The sequence below is a fragment of the Sphaerodactylus townsendi genome, linkage group LG13 (assembly GCF_021028975.2).
Source record: "Sphaerodactylus townsendi isolate TG3544 linkage group LG13, MPM_Stown_v2.3, whole genome shotgun sequence".
Lineage (NCBI taxonomy): Eukaryota > Metazoa > Chordata > Lepidosauria > Squamata > Sphaerodactylidae > Sphaerodactylus > Sphaerodactylus townsendi.
Window position 1 is genome coordinate 39,367,118 of NC_059437.1, and position 19,566 is coordinate 39,386,683.

Sequence of the window (19,566 nt, forward strand, 5' to 3'; positions counted from 1 at the left end):
CCATGTTGGCGAGGAAATCCCTTCCTCCTTTGGCAATACTGCTGTGGTGAATAGACCGTTTTTTGCTGTGTTTTGTCCCAGGATACTCCCCCAAATTATCAGGCAAACATCTGTGGCTCTGCAGGTGGACTTGGCACATGGGGTGGTGGGACCAGGCAGGGATGGTCCCTGCCAAGGGGGTATCGACTCAGTTCTTTGCCTAAGAGCTACAGCAAAGCACAAAGTATCCTTCAGAGGCATCTCACTGTGACATGTCCCTAAAGATGTCAGCCATAGGGGCAAGTGCAAAAACTACCAAACTATGGCCACACAGTTCAGAAAACCCACAACAGTCTGTTGATTCTTGCCATGAAAGCCTTCAATAATACACAAAGTACTGCTTTTCACTTGTAAAGCTTAGCTAGCATTGCTTTTGTGTTCTTTTCTTTAAACGTGTGCAAAATTTACGATCCAGTGTCTATCAACAAACCTTTTTGCTTAATCAGAAATTATTTATTTACAAGAACAGCAACACCGTTCTATCTGAAAGAGTAAAACTTAAAGGAGTATGAATTCTGGTCACAGTGTTGAAAAGCAGCTGTGAAGCTGTCTGCAAGCACACTGCTGAAAAACTCAATAAGACATTAATGTATGACATTAAATACTGTCTCATTTCCCCCCTGTGTTTTGCTGGTAAAAACGAGCCATGTACTCCACCTTAATTTTTAGCTGGTAAAGACTGCCTGAGATTACACAAGCCAACCCAACAATTTCCGTTTGAAGGGCAAACACCAGCTGGTGTAGGGGAAGGGGGTTAAACAAAATGCACTGTGATGCAATACTGAGAGATCCCAATGAAATGTTGTATTCATGTTCAGGACACAATTCTGTGTCTCAGGTTCAAACATCTGCACGACTCTTGCAAATAGACCAAGGAAGATGTAAAACCGACAGGCATGCAGCATCTCCCTTGATCACTGAGACGTCACACTGCAACTTGTCATGTAAATGTACAACATGGTTTTCTATTTGAAATCTGGATGTTTGCTGAATGTCCACTTAGGAGCGTAAGGATGAGGGAAGTAAGGATGCATAATTTACCATAACAGGATATCTAAAGCCTGAACAGAGCTATTAGAAAAATGTTAAAGCAGCCCTATTAATGGATTGATGCATTTCAGAAGAGATTTTGAAAAACAAGAACAGACAGAAACAAGTCATGAAACACTGCTGGAACTTTTATTGTACTTTTGAGTGTGTGTATGAAAATTCTCCAGGAAGACTAAAGAACACAGCCAGATCAAAAGGTAGTTTGTAAAATCTGAAGTCCAATGAACTAAGATCGCCAAGGGGCTCAGCAACCATCATCCGTCATGGGAAAACAAGGGGAATGTACTTTCCCCGCCCTGGCCTTGCCCCCCCCCCCCCCCGCCCTCACTTTCATTTCTAATTTTGTTCTAGAATATTGCAGTTAATATTACATGAACTTGCCCTGGGGATTCTTACAGGGTGAAATAGTCTTGAACAATTACAGCTCTTGTCAGGAGGCTTGCATTGGAATTTGCCCCAAAGTGTGTGTATGTGTGAGTGGTGTGCGTGTGCTTGTTTACAACTAAGGAATGCTGCAGGAAATGCTTCGTCTTTTGCCTACAGCATCTTTCTTCTCTTTGACAAAACTCCAATGCTGCCTGAAAATGAGTGGCTCTCTGTTCCTGATAAGAAGCGAAGAAGAGTTTGGATTGATATCCCCCCTTTCTCTCCTATAGGAGACTCAAAGGGGCTTACAAACTCCTTCCCCTTCCCCCCTCACAACAAACACCCTGTGAGGTAGGTGGGGCTGAGAGAGCTCAGAAGAACTGTGACTAGCCCAAGGTCACCCAGCTGGCGTTTGTTGGAGTGCAAAAGCTAATCTGAATTCCCCAGATAAGCCTCCACAGCTCAAGCGGCAGAGCTGGGAATCAAACCTGGTTCCTCTAGATTAGAATGCACCTGCTCTTAACCACTACGCCACTGCTGCCTTTCCCAGCGTCTAGTTCTTTTCAGGCTTCACCCACAAGATGTGGATGGCATTGCAGAGCATACCCTGAGTCCAAACCTTTGTTCTTGAGGTTCTGCTTCGGTTGGGCATTTCTGGCTAGACTCATATCTCTTTTTTTGCAGGACATTCCAGGATGCTTTAATCTACTTGGTTGGTTGCAGATGGTCAGATGCTTTCTGGTAGAGAGTTGACAAGAAGCCCCACGGCGGAACCGCTGTCACTGGGGTTTTTTTTTTAAAAAAGGCAACGCCCAAATAAATACAAATAAATAAATAATAAATAAGAGGCTACAGCTTATTTTGTTTCTCCTTTGAGACATACAGTGCATAGCAACAATCATACCCACTGACTGGAGGCAAAAACAAATTGATTGTAACTTGAAATGAAAGAACACACATCTTTCACAAATGCGGAACAAAGAGAGAGAACGGGAAAGAAACTGCAGAGGGATACCTGGATGGGGAAGAGGCTGAACTTCCGGTCCCACTGAGCCTCATGAAGGTTGGATTTGGTACACCTGTTGTTATCATTGCCCCTTATCCTGTTTCTTGCCCTGACCTAGATGGCTCAGGTGAACTCCATCTCATCAGATCTCAGAAGCTAAGCAGGGCAGGCCCTGGTTCGTACTTGGGAAGGAGACCACAAGGAAGTGATCCTACTGATGTTTTAGCATCCATCTCATCCATGTGCCTCCACACTGGGCTTGTTTGAAATTTATATCTCTTTCTCCTCCTTTCCTACTTGTTTCCAGCATTTGTCCCATTGTTTACATGAGTGGCTGGTGGCCACTCACTGGCACCAGGGAAGCAACAAAGGTACATTAAATTAGAGATGATCAACTTGGATGACAGGAGGGGTGTTTTGTACCCTTCCTGGCCAAAAGGCTGCTACCCAAAGCCAGGGAGTAGACAGCCACCTCTGTGTGTCATTTGCTTGGAAATCCCTAACCCTTACACAAGTTGCAGCTTGCTGGCAAAAAGAAGAAAACCTTTTATTTTGCCTGTACTTTAATGTTGGATTTTTTAAAGCGCAAGAGTTGTCGTCTTGTAACAAAGGCTAGTCTTATCCTATCCTTATCTTGTAACAAAGGCTAGTCTTATCCCTTTGGCAAGATCACTTGGGTGGACATGAGTCAGCAAGGTCCTGACTACTAACATTTTCCTATCAACTTCGACCGAATAAACACAAAGGTCTCCTGGAGTGATCCTACTGATGCCAGTTTTAGCCTCCATCTCATCCATGTGCCTCCAGACTGGGCTTGTTTGAAATGTGTATCTCTTCTTCCTCCATTCCTACTCGTTTCCAGCATTTGTCCCTTTGTTTACATGAGCTGCTGGCAGCCACCGGCAGCAAACTTACTGAAAAGCAACACAGATACATTAAATCAGAGATGATCAGCTTGGATGATAGGATGGGTGGTTTGTACCCTTCCTGGCCAAAGGGTTGGTAGGTTGACCTGCCCAGGCCGTGATAGTCTAATTGCCCTAGGGCAGGGGTAGGGAACCTGCGGCTCTCCAGATGTTCAGGAACTACAATTCCCATCAGCCTCTGTCAGCATGGCCAATTGGCCATGCTGGTAGGGGCTGATGGGAATTGTAGTTCCTGAACATCTGGAGAGCCGCAGGTTCCCTACCCCTGCCCTAGGGGCTTTGGACAAGGAGGATCTGATTCCCTCAGGCCAAAGAACCGCCTGAGGCCCTGCCTCTGAAGCTGTTACGTTATCCCAGAGGCCTCTGTGGCATCGTCTCGTTTTGTGCTGGAAATGTAGTCAGCCAAAGTCAGCTCAACTTAGCCATGCGCCGCTTCCTAAAAAAGGGCAGAAGCTTTCAATCTGAGAAGGTACAGCATGAAAAGACTAGGAGCAGTTAGTAAGTAGCGTAGTCTAGCTTAGATGCAGCCCCTGCAAACCCAGTTGTTCACCCTTGTATTAAATGAAACAAAACGACCCCCAAATAACTTAGCATTCCCCCCCAAAAAACACATTATAAATTAACAATAGCAACCAATTCACACTCATTCCCACACATAATTCCAAAGATAATAAATAATTACAATAATCAATACATAACTTAGAAATACACGATGCACTGGCTGATTGGGGAAGCTGAGGAAACTTTAGCTGCCACGGAATAATATGGCTGTGGACAGATCGTCCTGTTGTGGTTCACAGAACCTGCCTCATATTCTTCAAGCAGTGTGTGGGGGTACGCAAGAGGGGTTTTTGTTCTGAGATGTCCCCCAATAAATAAAGGAAACAAATCTAGCTATTTGCATCTATTTACACTACGTTTTCTTTCTTTACAAGTTTCTTCTTCTACCTCCTATTAGAGTCAAGATCCCAGTACAATACTTGTAGGGAGCGGCTCACCCTGCTACTAAAGTACTTGCCAAGAGTTGTCAGCCTCCAGCAGCCATGACACAGTCAGATGAACAGGAGAAATCACTGTATTCCTGTCAATTATTACAGCCAGGAGCTTTCAACCGACTTTGTTCCTTTCCTTTTCTTGCTTCCCATCTGCAAGCACTGTTTTGTGACACATTACCTGCACATTCTAATCACCTAATGGCATACTGCGGGAGGGCCCGAATTTGAGAACCAGTCTGGGTGCTCCTTCCCATCTATAGAAGAGTTGGTTTTATACCCCACCTCTCTCTCCTGTAAGGAGACTCAATGTGGCTGACAAGCTCCTTTCCCTTCCTCTCCCCACAACAGACACTTTATGAAGTGGGTGGGGCTGAGAGAGTTCTGAAGAACTAACCCAAGGTCACCCAACAGGTGTAGGAATGGGAAAACAAATCCAGTTCACTAGATTAAAGTCTACTTTGGAGAAGTGGGGAATCACTCTTAATTATAAAACCACACCGGCAAATACGGCTGCCTGTTTCATGTTTGGTTTGACCTGAAAGGATTTCTCCTGGGAAAAGTGGAGGGAGTGCCGTCTCCACCTCAGAGGAGGAATAACCAAGGCTAAATTGTCGAATTCAACTGCCGGATTCAACTGGTTGTGGTGGGTTTTCTTGGCTGTGTGGCCATGGTCTAGTGGACCACCAGACCACAGCCACACAGCCCGAAAAACCCACCACAACGAGGCTAAATTATTTTAAAGGGCTTTTGCAAACTGATCTACTCTTGTGGTGACTGAATTTGGAGTTGTAATGTTTTAATGTTTACAGCTTTAACAATATGTTTGGAAACCGCTCCAAGCATCCGTCAGAAATGCAGAATGCAGTATATCAATATTTAAATATAGGAGAGGCTGCTTTGACCGAGCCCAAATTTAGCAATGTGATTAGATGGTGATATGCTGAAGGGAACTTTCAGAGATGCTCTTAAAGGACTAGATGCTGTTGGTAAGGTGTCACTGTAAATACGTCTAAAATATATGTTGCAGAGGCATGGGGCAGCAAAGTATTTTGCCTTGTGTTTAACACACAGCAATAGTCAGGAATTACAGCTGCAAATCTTCACAGTCCTCATTGGCATACCTGGTCTAAAATGATTTTTTTTAGCACTCTAACATAAGGTGACCAGATTTTCACCTTTTTAAAAAGCCCGGAGGATCTTGCGCAGCGCCCGCCAGGAACACCTGCAACTTTTAGGGGAAGCTCCCTGTTTCCCGCCCTGTCACAGGCAGGAGAAAGGAAGGGGAAGCGCCCCAAACTGAATGAGAACAACCTTCAAAAGAATGGAGATTTAAAAAACCCAGCGGGACGCGGGACAAATTGCTTAAAAGCGGGACTGTCCCACCAAAAGCGGGACATCTGGTCACACTACTCTAACATAAAATGCACAGTAGATAGGATTTTCATCAAAGAGATGCCAATGGGGTGATCAAAACTACTCTGTCCCTGAAGAATCATGGCCAATGATAATTTTAATTTTTACTGGAAGTTCAGTCTTGTTTATTACTCTAGTCCTTTTTATCTCCAAGACTTGATGGCACCTTGACATTAAATTTATGATGACCAAAGAGAATAGCCTGCTCAGAAAAAAAAGGTCAAAGTGGGATGGGGATTAAAGGCCCACTTTTCCTATAACTTCCTTGCCTCCAGTTGCCAACCCAGTGGCCAAAACAGAATGTGGCAGAAGCAGAAGGTACAATAAAGGGACTTACTACCACGTTTCCCCCAAAATAAGACAGGGTCTTATATTAATTTTTGCACCAAAAGAAATACGGTAATATGGTACCTTCACAATTCATTAAGGCGGGTTTTCGGCAGCCCTGTTGCTTCCCCGTCACGTGTGATGCAAGCCGCATCCTCATTGGCAGGGAGCACCCTACTGGATCACACCATCCTAATCTGTTACTACTGGTAGGGCTTATTTTTGGAGTAGGGCTTATATTTTAAGTATCTTCCAAAAATCCTGAAAAATCATGATAGGGCTTATTTTCGGGGTAGGTCTTATTTTCGGGGAAACATGGTAGTAGAGGTGGCCATCACTGCTGACTAGATTTTTTTTCAGATACCGATATGGGAAGCACTTTGACTCAAACTGTGAATCTGGAAGTAATCCATGGAATTAGGCAATCTAACTTCACTTGATTTATGATACCCCCCATTAGTTTTGAAATTTGATAGAGCCTAGAATAGTTTGCTTTTGTGGACCAAATAGCAATGACTCTTCTGAATCTTCTGTTTGTGAACTCTGATGTCCAAAACTGATTGGGATGTCCTGAACAGAGCCACCTCTCACAGAGCAGACTGCTAACAATGGCTTGCTGTACCCCAGATACGGCAAGTCTTTTGAAAGAACTCAAAATGGCTTCTGGCATACCAAGGCCCTTGGATTTCTTCAGAGGCAAGCAATCCAGGGAAAGGAACCATGTTTTTATCCACTATGTGTAGCCGCTTAGATGCTGAGGCTCTCTTAACACAACACACATGTCTCAGGAATGGCTGGGAAAACCTCTAGTTAGTTTGTCACAACCAGACCCTTGGCCACTCACCACGAAGGAATACTTCTGCAGTTTGGTTTACTGGGAAAGATAAAATAATTCCCCCCTAATAGGTGAGTCCAAGCAACCACCAACCACAGTGGCATGGAATTCACTTGGAGCAGCAACTGGATGAGAGTGTGGCTGCAGCTAATTGGAGGGTAGAGAAAGGAGTTACCCCAGATGAGAGCAGCAAAGTATTCCTCCACTCTTTCGGAGCAGGATGAACCAGCTACATCACCTCCTGAGCAGTGAGGGGACTTGGGCGGAGGCGCAATTATGAGGAGGAGGACACAGCATGAGCGTAAAAACTTTAAAGACTGGTCAATGCTACTTCAGCATTTTCAGTTCCTGCAGTAGAAAAGTTCAGGGCGATCCAACTTGTGCCTATTGTCCACCGGTCCATGACTGACAGGCTACGTGACTGGGTTTCCAAGGAAAAAAGAATGCTTCCCTTGCACCCGATTACCAGGTGAGATTGTTTTGCATTCAGTCATCACGGAAACTGGCATTTGATCTTGCCCTTGACGATCAGTAGACTTGGAGCAGGGGGAGACAAAGAAAGCCCGTCCAACCTCCGGGTGCAGGACGGCAGCTAACGTCGCATGCTGTTGCAACTGCCTGCCGATTCGGAACTCCTGCTGCAGCTTCGCCGGCTGTTCCTTGCCCCTGAGCTATGGCTGCGGCTGCCGTTGCAGCTACTGCTGCTCCAGCTCCTGCTGCGGCCTGTCCTGTCACTAGAGATGCTGCGGCTGCGACTTGGAGAGAGACTGAAGTTGCTGCACCAAGAGGAATAGCTGCTTGTGCTGGTGGGGGATGAGGAGGAGGAAGGGCTGGGTCTGTAGTAGGGGATGGGGCGCTTCCGGGCACTACAGAGGGCAAAAGAAGAATGTGAAAGAGGCTAATGCGTTTCTCCAAATCATCTTCTGTGATTCAGTTTATTTATTTACAGTTGACAACCAGTAAAATAACAATTCATAAAAAGCCAAATTCCAAATCTATATATATAAAAACCTATCAGTGCGTTTTTCTGCTGACAGGTAATCTCCCAAACTACTGGACCGATTGCTTTGAAATTTTCACACAATGTCGCATTCGCGTGCAGCCAGGTTTTCATACTGTTTCCACACCTCCTGTTGTGTACATGTCACAACTGTGCCAGTTATTGTGCACATGCCACACCTGTGACAGTTGGAACCACAGTTCTGGTCTTCAACAGCGCCATCTGCTGGCCGTCAAAGCAACACCCTCTGATACAAGGGAATCAACCATGCCTTCCTTGAAAACCACTGCCTTATGGAGTGAAAGGAATGGGGCTTGGCATCTGGACATGAGCCACCCACCCTAGCAGAGGAAGGGAAAGGTGAGGGAGAGTCCGGGGGTTTGCTGGACCAAACGCTCTGACATTTGAACACAACGCAGCTCATGCCTCCCAGTGTTTTTTACGCTAGATAATTCACCTGCAAGGGAAGGGAGTGAAAGGGACAGGACCAGCCACCTGCACATGGCCCACCCACCCTAGCAGAGGAAGGGGAACGTTAGGGAGGGAACGGGTTGCCATGCAAGGGAATGGGAGAAGGGAGGGGAGCGAGGGGCCCCTTGCCCCTCCCCTCCCTTGCAAGCATTGTGCAATGACACATGTTCGAACCGTTTGCTTCCCCTTTTCTTTCTGTTCCACTTCACCAGACTCAGCCACAGCAACGCGTGACTGGGCCCGCTAGTTATTCATAAACAAAGAAGTTCGAAAGTTAAAATATAAAGTAAAACTTATTTTAACATTGTATTGTTGAAGGCTTTCACGGCCAGATTCAACTGGTTGTGGTGGGTTTTCCGGGCTGTGTGGCCGTGGTCTACAAGATCTACCAGACCACGGCCACACAGCCGGGAAAATCCACCACAACCAGTTATTTTAACATTCCTTTATAGGCATTAAGGGTCTCTTGGCCACCTGATCACCTGTATTTGTTTACTAAAACACAAAACTGGGCTACATCACTGGAAACTCTTTTGTCCTTACCCAACAGCAAAAAGTTCAGTTTCTATTTATTGTCTTTTCCAGCCCATTCAGTCAAAATGGGCCCCAAGATTTCTTCTCCAAGCTTGTCATATAGAGGGCACTTGAGCAACTTATGTTCAAGTGAATCGACTTCTCCCAAGGATCCTCTGTCGTCTACTGTGAATTCTGAAGCTTGAGCATTTGCTGCGCGCTCAGCAATTATTTGTTATTTGTGTTTTGCATCGTATGAGGTTTTAATATTGTTATTGTTTCATTAGTAACTGAATCGCAATTACAAAAAGGCATCTTTCCGATGGAATATTATATAGGTCCAGAATCAATATGTCCAAGAGTAGGTGTCTTTTTATCCACAATGGCTACTTACATATACCATTCTCTTTTCCTACTTTATCTGTACAATTCCAACTGGAACCAACATTTTTAATAAGCTGTTGTGAGGCTGCTGAAGTAGTAAATTTCTTTCAAAATCAATCTTTGCAGCGACTTGACATAACAATTTAACGGCACAACCATTTAACAATTTAAAATAATTGCGAAGGCTAAAAAAAGTCACATTTCCAATTGAATGCTAGTAATTGACAATGCCAGTTAACATTAACTATTTGAGACCAATATTCCTGAGGAGAAGCCCAGTCCTGCCTCTGGATTTCAGTATTTAAGCTATACTTGCTCAGAATGTCTGTCAGATAAAAGGTAGATTCGGTGTTGGTGCTTTAAATTACCTTGCAGATAGTTACTATGGGAGGGGTGGCCTAAAACTAATGCCATTCAGTGGCCCCTTTCGCAGGGGCCAATAAACGCGGGCTAACCACGGTATAAAACCCGCGTTGCGGGGGAACTTCGCATGGATCCCGCTCCTAATGCGAGTCTGCTCTGCGTTCCCCCTGCCCCCATGGTTTTCAAGAATTGCACAACCTCTAATTTTTTTTGTTTTAACATGGATTGCAGCCAAGGTCAAGTGAACGGCTGCCCCGGGAAGCACGTTACTTGGCCACGGTTTCCTCCCCCCCCCCCCCGCCAGTTCCTGCCTCTTTAATTAGTTTTCTTCATAAATTGACTAGTGTTTCTAAATACGTAGCTGGAGTGTTGTTATGAGGTGAATTGGGTCCATCATCTTTGGAGGCTACAGCTTGGCAACTGGCTGCCCATTTCCATTTTAAAGTGTTTTTTAGTTATTCCGGATCCTTAATTTTGATAAAAGCAGATTCTTTCAAATCCCAATGGTTTTAAGCTTTTCGATTCAAATGTTCCTCTCATTGGTTTAAGTCCTGACATGATTTAGGGACTTGGATCCAGTACAGCATTCATTAGAAAAAAATATCCAGTAGATGGATTATTTGAGTATAAGTTTTTATGCCTGCCGTGTTTGTTCTTCCTTATTTTTTGGAATTCCCCCCACCTAGATCACTGTCTTCTTTAGCCTTCTATTTGTCTGTCCCAAATTATTTTAGAGGTTTTTTTTATTAGCCCCTTCTGCACATGCAGAATAATGCACTTTCAATCCACTTTCAAGGCAGTTTGAAGCTGCACGGAATAGCAAAATCCATTTGCAAACCACTGTGAATGTGGACTGAAAGTGCATTATTCTGCATGTGCAGAAGGGACCATTGACTCAGTTAAATGAGCGGGCCACATTATGAGTGGTAGATTAACGAGAACCCATTTTTCTGAGCATTCATGTGACTGTTCTTTGGAGAAGATCAGTACATTGGAGCATATTTCATTGAACTGCCCCATGTTTGCGACTCTTAGAAACTGATTTTTAATGAACTATTTGGACAGCATTTCTTTTTTACCTCACTATAAAATAATCTCATACTTTTTATCTGATACTGTTGCTAATATTACTCTTGCTGTCACTATATTTTTACACTGTTTGGGCATAAAAGCTCACAGATGATGTTTATCAGAGGAGAGTACATGACTGATCAAAATTTTGATTAAGTGAGGTTTAATCAGATGAAAGGAAAGGAAAAGAAAAGGAAAAGGGGACAAGAAGGGGGAGCCTTTCGGCAGAAAGTCAGCAAATGGACCTCCTGTTCTCAGTCTTGCTCCCCCAGACAGGTGTTGAAGGATCTGGCTTGGAGCACAAAGAATGTCTGGCAGACTTTCCTCTTCACGCCCTCTCCATCAGCTGGCTCATGGGAAAAGGGAGGCTTGGATGGAGAAGTCCTTCCTACCTACTTTCGGCTCACCTCCAAGGCTACCTGTCAGCAAGTGGGGCTGGGCAAGGGTTTTGGATCTGAAAGAGTGATGACGTTTCAGATCTAGCCCCCCACCAAAGAAAACCTTTGCTGGTCAGCTAATCTGGGGAAGTTTAGTGATGGATTACACTGTATTAAGAATATAGCTGGGCTCAGGTAATCATTGATGCAACATCTTCCTTTCCTGGGAGCTCTCCAAAGTCCTGAAGAAGATGCACAGGAGTTGCAAGAAAGCATACCAGTTATATGAAACCTGCTACCTGTTTCTCATCGTTTGATTACTTTGGCTTGTGATTTGTCAACCCCCCCCCCCCCGCCCTCGTTTTGCATTCTGTGTGCCTGGTTAGAAAGGACTATGTCAGAGAGAAGTAAATTGTATTATGTCCATTTTAAATTGCTGCTGGCTCATCTTCTCTAGCCAGATGCATCCTGGATTAGTTTCAACTTTAGCATGCTCAAGAGATTACAAAGATGAATACTGAGTCCATCATATTTCTGTAAAATAAAGTGAGGAATATGTGGCAGTGTTTTTTCTCTAGGTATTATGGTAGACATTGGGAGGGGGTGGCAGATCTGGCAGGAAGGAAGAGTAGGTCAAGAGGCAGCTATGGTGAAGCACAGAAGTCAGAAATCCATGAGGCATGTACAGGGAAGCGAGGAGGCAAGAGGTCAATCAGACAGGCAGGAATCAGGAATCGGGCTCAACAGAACCAGCACAGTCTTCACACTATGGACAAGTTGGTTGGTCTGAAAGGTCCAGCCTAGCGGCAATATCTGACTACCACAGCCTAGATTTTATTGGACCCTTCAGTCAACTGATCTTAGCAGCGCTCATTGGAACTTCCTAGGAAAGGTGTGCTTTCTCAGTTGGCTGTCTTGAAAGTGGAGCTTTGTGGTGCAGAAGAGATTGGCCCAGCAGTACTTCCCTGAAGCCAGGCTTCTGGAGCTGCAGGCCCCAGATATTGCCAACTCCATTGCTGATATAAACTGTAATATGTTCTGAGTGAAGAATAAGTCTTCAGTCTGTGATTTTGTGGCAGCTTTCTCCATCTAAGTGTGCTATCCATTTCAGATTTGAGGGAAACTTCCAAGAGAAGAGATTACAAGTAGAGGAACCTAATACCACCTGAATAGCAAACCAAAAAAGGGGGGAAAGATGCAAGGTGACTTGTGACAGCTTTATTGTCATATGCAGCCCCTACGCTTTTTGCCACTTAAGCTTCATCAAGGGGATTAGAGTTCTTTTTGATTAACCTTTCCGCAGCAGTTGAGTTTTTCTATTGATAGAGGCTGTACATGACAATAAAGTCACCTTGTGCCTATTCCCTCTTTTTGGTTTGCTGACGCATTGCTTGGTATAGCCCTATTTTTCTTCTTTTTTGGAATTACCACCTGAACAAATCATTTGAATTCACTTTCCATTATCACAAATACTGATAGCAGAAATTGTTATTGCAGATTAGTTTACATTGATTGACATGAGTGTGAGGGTGTGATCGAGAACCATGTGGTTCTGAATGTTTGTGTACAGTTGTAATGAGCCTATCTCTAAAGGGTTTTTAGGTCTACAAAGTCACAGAAATGGGCAACTAAAACAATCTAGTAATGGAACGCCTTCCCTCCAAGAAAAGGCAATTAAAAGCACATTTGATGCTCTTTGGTTTACAAAACAAAAAGGTTAATGGGAGACAGGACAGAAATGCAAACCAAAGATAGCCAGATCTCTCCCCCCCCCCCCCTTTGCTCATATTATTAGAGTTTAGGAGTCACATAATTAAACCAGTGGACAGTAAATTCAGGACAGCCAAAACAGAGTATTTCATACAGTGCATAATTATCTGACAGAATGCAGGCTAATGGCTTAGATAGTTTTAAATGGAGATACTGTACAAATTCATGAAAGGCCTTCAGACACTGCTCTAGTCTGATTCATTATAAGAACATCTTTATGTTCTTAACTTATTGAGCAGGGCCTCCTCACCTTGTTATGCGCCGTGCTTCCAGGTGGCTAGGAGAATCTCTTCTACGCTTCCTCATGGGAGAATAAGACTGTTTGCGACGTCGGCGGTCATGATGCCGGTCAGACTCCTTCCCGCTGGAACCGTATCTGTGATCTCGTTCACGATCCCTAAGAAATGATAATTCCAGACAGGGCCATCATTTGCCTCACTCTCGTTCAGCTGTATGACCTGTCCTCTTCTCTGAGAGTATCTCTATAAACACTCTTTCTGCAACACCAAGTATCAAATCAGGTCTTCTTACAGTAATCCCACTGCAAGCAAAGTCTTTGTAGCCCCATCGCTGTGTGATAATCTCTCTCTGGAACTGTTTTGCTTTTGTACGAGAATATTTATAAATCTTTCTGTTCTTACTGGATGGCTGGAATGTATATTGAGTATTCTTTTTTACTGGTGTTGGCATTTCTAAAAAAACATGTCGAACAGCTAGTAATTTTTCATGATGACCCACATTCTCAGAAATTATTCCCAGAATTATTCATTGGAATTTCCATGTCTAGATTCTCTGCACACCAATAGCTGTGGGACAAATAGCCAGGGAAAACTATCGCCTTCATTCCCTCTCTGTGCCTAATGGGTCACTGTGAGAAGCAGGATCTAGATTACATATGCGATGCCTTAGACTTTTTGTTTGCACTGTTTTCTAATTCTGTAATCCTAGTATTGTTGCATTGTTTACTGGATGTATTATGCTGTCTAATTGAATTGCCTTATATCTTGTACTCCTCCTTGAGTCCCAGTGAGAAAGGCGGGCTAATAAACAAAGCACATGAGTAAATATATAGACCTTTGGTCTGATTAATTTTATAAATATATACAGAGCTGGGATTATTCCCTGAGCAAAGTCCCTGAAGCAAAATGGTTCATCAAAACCAATAAAATGTATTGTATAAACTTCCTGCGTGTCAGATATTCAGTCTTTGGGGAACCTTTCTATGTCTGGTTGTGGTGGGTTTTCCGGGCTGTGTGGCCATGGTCTGGTGGATCTTTTTCCTAACATTTCGCCTGCATCTGTGGCTGGCATCGTCAGAGGTGTATCACAGAGGGAAGTCTGTTATACTTTTTCTACGTCTATTTCTCTGGGATTTTTTTAAGGAGCACATTTAGTTCATGTGGAGCACTGGGACTGAGGATATTACCTAGATTACTCTTTTCCATGGTTGCATATTTTTCATAGCACACAAGCTGTTTGGGGAAGGTTTGCCTCCTATAATTGATCTTCTCACTGAAGGACACTGGCAACCTTCCAAAGAACCCCACACTCTCAGGAAAACAGTCTGAAAACTGGGCCACTTTTAGTATCATTTTAGCAATCATTGCAGACTCACAGGAGATTAATTTAGATGAGAGGCATATGGACAGCAACACTTCCATCCCTGAATATTCACTAACTGACCCACCCCCAATACATTTAGTAGCTCTATAAAGGGGAGAAAAGAGGTTATATCAGTATACAGAGCCCAGTTCGGATTAGCAAACCATGAGTTAGTAGAAGGGTGAAGTCCTGCTCTCCCTTCCCTATACAGCCTTGATCCAAACTGAGCCCTTGTGTGGTTGTTATTGTATTTTAAAAGGAGCAGGGAAGATTCAGTCTAGGATCTCTCAGTGTCTTATCTATTTTGTCAGAACACTCTAACCATCTTGCAGTGACAACATGGGGATAAGATGCAGCCTATAGAAGCCATACCTGCCAGGGCTGTATCGAGAATAGCTGGGGCTTCGGCGTGTTCTTGAGCTCCGGCTTCCTGAACTTCTCTTGCATGACTTGGATGAATAGCTGGGGGAACGTGAAGAGGATCTAAAATAGGTAAGAAGCATGAGACTATAGGAAATGGGCAGAAGAAAAGGACTGCAGATATTGGAGACCCAACTGCAGATATTGGGAACCGGATGTTAGGGTCATTTACATACATCAATCAGAGGCGTAACAAGGGGGAAAAGTGCTGGGTGCACGAATGTGTCTTCTGCCCCTGTCCCACCCCGGAACTCCCCTGTCCCACCCAGAACGCCATGCCCCCGCCACACCCCCAGAGGGGCACACACCCGGTGTGTTGCGCCTCCCCCCCGGAGCTACGCCTCTGACATCAATATGTGTGATTTACCCTCTTTGAGTCCCTTCTTGGGGTTACAGTTAGTGGTGCTGCAATCTTCACAAATGTGTTAAAAATATATCAAGACTATCCTGCTTGTATCACCAGTTTTCTTCCTGGAGAAGAACATCCCATGCGCTTGCATTGATGTGAACATCAGTCCTTAATCCATAATTTAATACAAACAGCATTTCAGATGGTTTTCTTTTTGTACTGTTGGCGGCATTTGGCATGTGTGAAGGTATTGGTTTAACATCTACCAAGTAATTGCTATTGGTGCATGCTCAAATGTTGTTGAATTGGGTATTTCTGAGGATCGTGAACGAGTCTTGCATAGTTTAAAATGAAATATATTTCCAGGGAAAGTACTTCTTTTTGTACTCGCACAATCAGCGGCATTCATCACATTGCCACATTCTCAAAACCTACTAGATCAAACCAAAATTCCCAAATGGCAGCACTAGAACTTAAAAAATTATTTGTAATTCAATTTAGAACTCCCAGGTGGCAGCGCAAGAATCATTTGTAACCTCAGTTCAGAACTCTCAATGAACACGCTTGGCTTTGAGACACAAATGAGCATGTCTGGAATACTTTAAAAAGCCACACAGCTTTCTTCTTCATCTCAGAAGCACGAAGACAACAAAGGAAAGCATTTCTTTGGTAAGTTAATTTTTTTGAAGGGTGGTAGAGGAGCAATCAATGCAGAATGTGGAGGCCCGGACATTTGCAGAAAATGTTATGCCGCTTTGAGTACTGTGTAAAATTTACTTGTTTAAACTATTTACTTAGAAAAGCCTTTATCAACTTTCTGCAATGAACTCCAGGTCGCTTAAAAAGTGGATATTTGTTTCAGGCATTCAAGGTTGCAGCTCACAAACTGGATCGTGCTGCCATTTCGGGATAACAAAGATTGGACATCACGAACTAGAGCACAGACTACTGCTTCACTATGCATTCTCTGTAGATCAGCACACAGAAGTAATTTCTTCCCTTTTATCCTTTACCAGCACTTTTCTTTTCTGTGCAGTGTTATAATTCCTGCCCTGTTTTAATTTTGCCACCAGGTATTACTTCAGCACTGCTGATACAGCGAAAAGCACTGCAGCAGCCCCCAGTAGTAGAACAAAGTATTTGCTCAAAGAGCTGACCCTTGAAAATGGCCAGTCCTTCCTTCAGTCTCGATGGTCAAAAGGAAGAACCCATTCCACTTCTGCGGGGAGAGAAAACCCTAAATGTATACAAGCAACCGACCAACTTGGAGAAAAGTTTAAAAAAAAGTTACCCATAGAAGTGAAACCACAGGAAAGCATTTGTGGTATTTTCATTGAATTGTAACACAAATGATGGGAAAGCCTCGTGTAACACACATCAGGGGAATAAACAAAATTATTCCATGATCCTGTAAATCAGGGGTGGCCAACCTATGGTGCTCCAGATGTTCATGGACTACAATTCCCATCAGTCCCAGCCAGCATTGTCAATTGGACATGCTGGCAGGGGCTGATGGGAATTGTAGTCCACGAACATCTGGAGCACCATAGGCTGGCCACTCCTAATGTAAATTCATCTTTAGCCGGTGTGTTTTGGGGGCTTCCTGGCGGTTTTTTCCTGACCTGCCTGACAGGATTTTGGAAACAGGTAGTCCTGTTATTAACCCAAAAGTCCTAAGGCTCACCTTGTCCCTGAGGAGCAGGATCGGCTTGACTTGTGATGCAATAAATGGGAATGGCTGGACTCTGGCGATGATCTGCTGGTGGAGGACTTGTTTTGGACGGATGACCTAAGCGGTGAGCTGGGAAAAGGGGTGGAGTCTGGGCTGTGTTTCTTCTTCTCTGAATGTCTAATAGACTGCAGTGGCCATCTTCTGAAAAGAGACATTTCCCATCCAGGAATGTTATATAGGGCACTGTTGCACAAAACTCTGCTGGCTTTAGCCTAGGATTAAATCCTATTCCAAGTGAAGACCTGAACACAGATGCCAAGGAATAGCTGTCAGGGAGCTCAGGGGGGAAATTATGTCTATGATCCTGGATTTCTCTCCATAAAGGAGTCAAAAATGCAACCCAATACTGAAAAAACCCTCTTGTTTTTGATCTTGAACCACAGTCCATTAGAAGTGACTCCATATGTAGGCCAGAACTTACCATGAGATTCCCCCAAAGCATCATGACTTCCAGCACTATCTTGAAAAATCCACCAAAACAGCCATCAGAAAACACACATCTTAACTCCCCTTTAATTTTTTCACACAGTAGGGTAGGAAAGAGGATATAAGTGTTTGGTTCAGCTTGGAACTGGCTAAAGCAAGTTGTCAGCTATCTTGGAGCTGTCCTTGGTCCTGGAGAGCCCATCTCTGACCCTGTTTCTTATTTGGTCAAAGTTTGGTGCTTGGCCTCTTTTAAGATGCTTTTCTGCCCTGGCTGACTACCTCCTGTTGAGTGTGCTCAGCCCAGGACTCTTGCAGATTACAACCTTCTAAAGCTGCGATAGTGTCACTTGAAATTTTGTACAGGGGTCCAGCTTTCTTGATGGCTTTTGAACCACGTTGTTATATAGCTTCCCAATCATGCAAAAACTCAAGAGTTGCCAGTCTCAGTACAGCACAATTGACACCTTCAGTTTTCAGTGGCATGCAGCAGTTCGGGTAACAACCAATGCCAGGAAAATGGGGCATTCCTCCTAGAGAGAAGCGATCATTGATCTCTTCATCATTGTCCTGCCACTGAAATGGCAACTTTCCAGTGAGAACAGGAAGTGAGGGTTGAGTAACTCTTCTTTTTTCTTATCTCTATAGCTTAATCTCTCTGATATCATGACCCCCAGACTATGGAGAGCAGATTTTTGGCAGCAGCTGAAGTGACCACCAACTATCTCACAGTAGCAATGGGGATGCAGAAACAAGGACAAGTGTATGGAACCATAAGGTATGGCTCTGCCTCTAAACCAGGGGTCTGCAACCTGCGGCTCTCCAGATGTTGATGGACTACAATTCCCATCAGCCCCTGCCAGCATGGCCAATTGGATATGCTGGCAGGGGCAGATGGGATTTGTAGTCCATGACACACTTAACAGAGAAGGCTCCCTGGAAGGAGGGATCTGTTACCAGAGTCATGTTCAGTCAAGCAGCTCAAAGGAGAACCAAAAGAACCTCCAACTAGCTTTCATCACCATTCTTTCTAGAAAACAACTACTCTGTTGAATGCAAATCTGAGAACATTCCTCTCCTTTGAAGTGCAGGAACATTATTCTCCCATTCCCATCCCATGTCTCCCCTTTAGGCATTTATAAGCCAATGTCAGCAGCTTCCTCCAGAGCAGAGTAATGCGTAGGGCAGCTCTAATGCTAAGGGCAATCGCCTTTTTTAAAAAAATAACTTTTTGATTTGATTTTAAAACAAATGTTCACAGTTTAGCTCCACACAATTACAGCTCTCAGCAGGAACAAAACGAAATGAACAAACAAACAGAACCTGTAGCAAAGCCGAAGAAAAGAGCATGGAGAGAGGAGAAGAAAGAAATGCAAAGAAATAGGAGGGGGACAAGAACACTTTCCACTGAGTGATCGCTCTCTTGGGGAAAGATGTGACAAATATACTTGCAGTCTGCCACTAGAGAAAAGGGGGTGCAGAAACACAAAGGAAGAAGGCCTTCATTTACAAAGGGAAAAAAAGAATACAAGTTTACTCCTCATTAGCTTTTCCTACTGAATTCACTTTGTTTGCTTATTGAAAGAACATAAACAACCATGAAATGAGTGCATATTACAGATTCCTCCATTTTATCTTCGAGTATGTTTATTTTATAATGGGACAAGGGAAGGGGAGGGGGGCTGGCAATTGGTCAAGACCCACCACCATGAGGGGAGGGGGAAGGAGGGGTTAGGGAGGAGAATGACCAGCATCTGGTTGTGGCCCACCTGCCCTGGGGGAGGGGAGGGGAGGGAAGGAGGTCCACGAGGAATCGGGGGAAGGACATTTTGGAAATCCTCTATCCCAAACTGCCAAGATTTTGTATGCTTTCAGGGATTTGGTTAGGCTAATTGCCTTTTTCTGCTCTTCTCCAGAACAGATCCTTAACTGTCTCAACATCTGGAGCATACTCAGCCCATCTGGAGCATACTCAGCCCATAGGTCATTTTGTGGACCAAGCTCCCCACCTTGATTTCTCTCTCTCTCTTGTTCTCTCTTTTTTAAAATATACCCAAGTATGTGTGATACCCCGACCCTGTTTGCAAATGGCCTGCTATGGGGTTATTTATTATCCAAACATGGGCCAGTCATT

General features: G+C 44.1%; 1 protein-coding gene across 3 annotated transcripts in view; it reads right to left on the minus strand.

The window, feature by feature from the left end:
- Window positions 1–6,334: 6,334 nt before the first annotated feature.
- The window catches only part of SRRM4 (serine/arginine repetitive matrix 4), a 150,241-nt gene continuing 137,009 nt past the window's right edge, over window positions 6,335–19,566 (minus strand). For 2 of the 3 annotated variants that reach the window (XM_048514123.1, XM_048514125.1), the window contains exons 10-13: window positions 16,962–17,150; window positions 14,881–14,991; window positions 13,157–13,303; window positions 6,335–7,823 (exon numbers count right to left, since the gene is read on the minus strand). In XM_048514123.1, the coding sequence (XP_048370080.1) occupies window positions 7,550–7,823; window positions 13,157–13,303; window positions 14,881–14,991; window positions 16,962–17,150 (721 nt within the window). In that variant the 3' untranslated portion in view covers window positions 6,335–7,549. The remainder of the gene's footprint in view (window positions 7,824–13,156; window positions 13,304–14,880; window positions 14,992–16,961; window positions 17,151–19,566) is intronic. The other variant, XM_048514124.1, reaches the window with a different exon arrangement.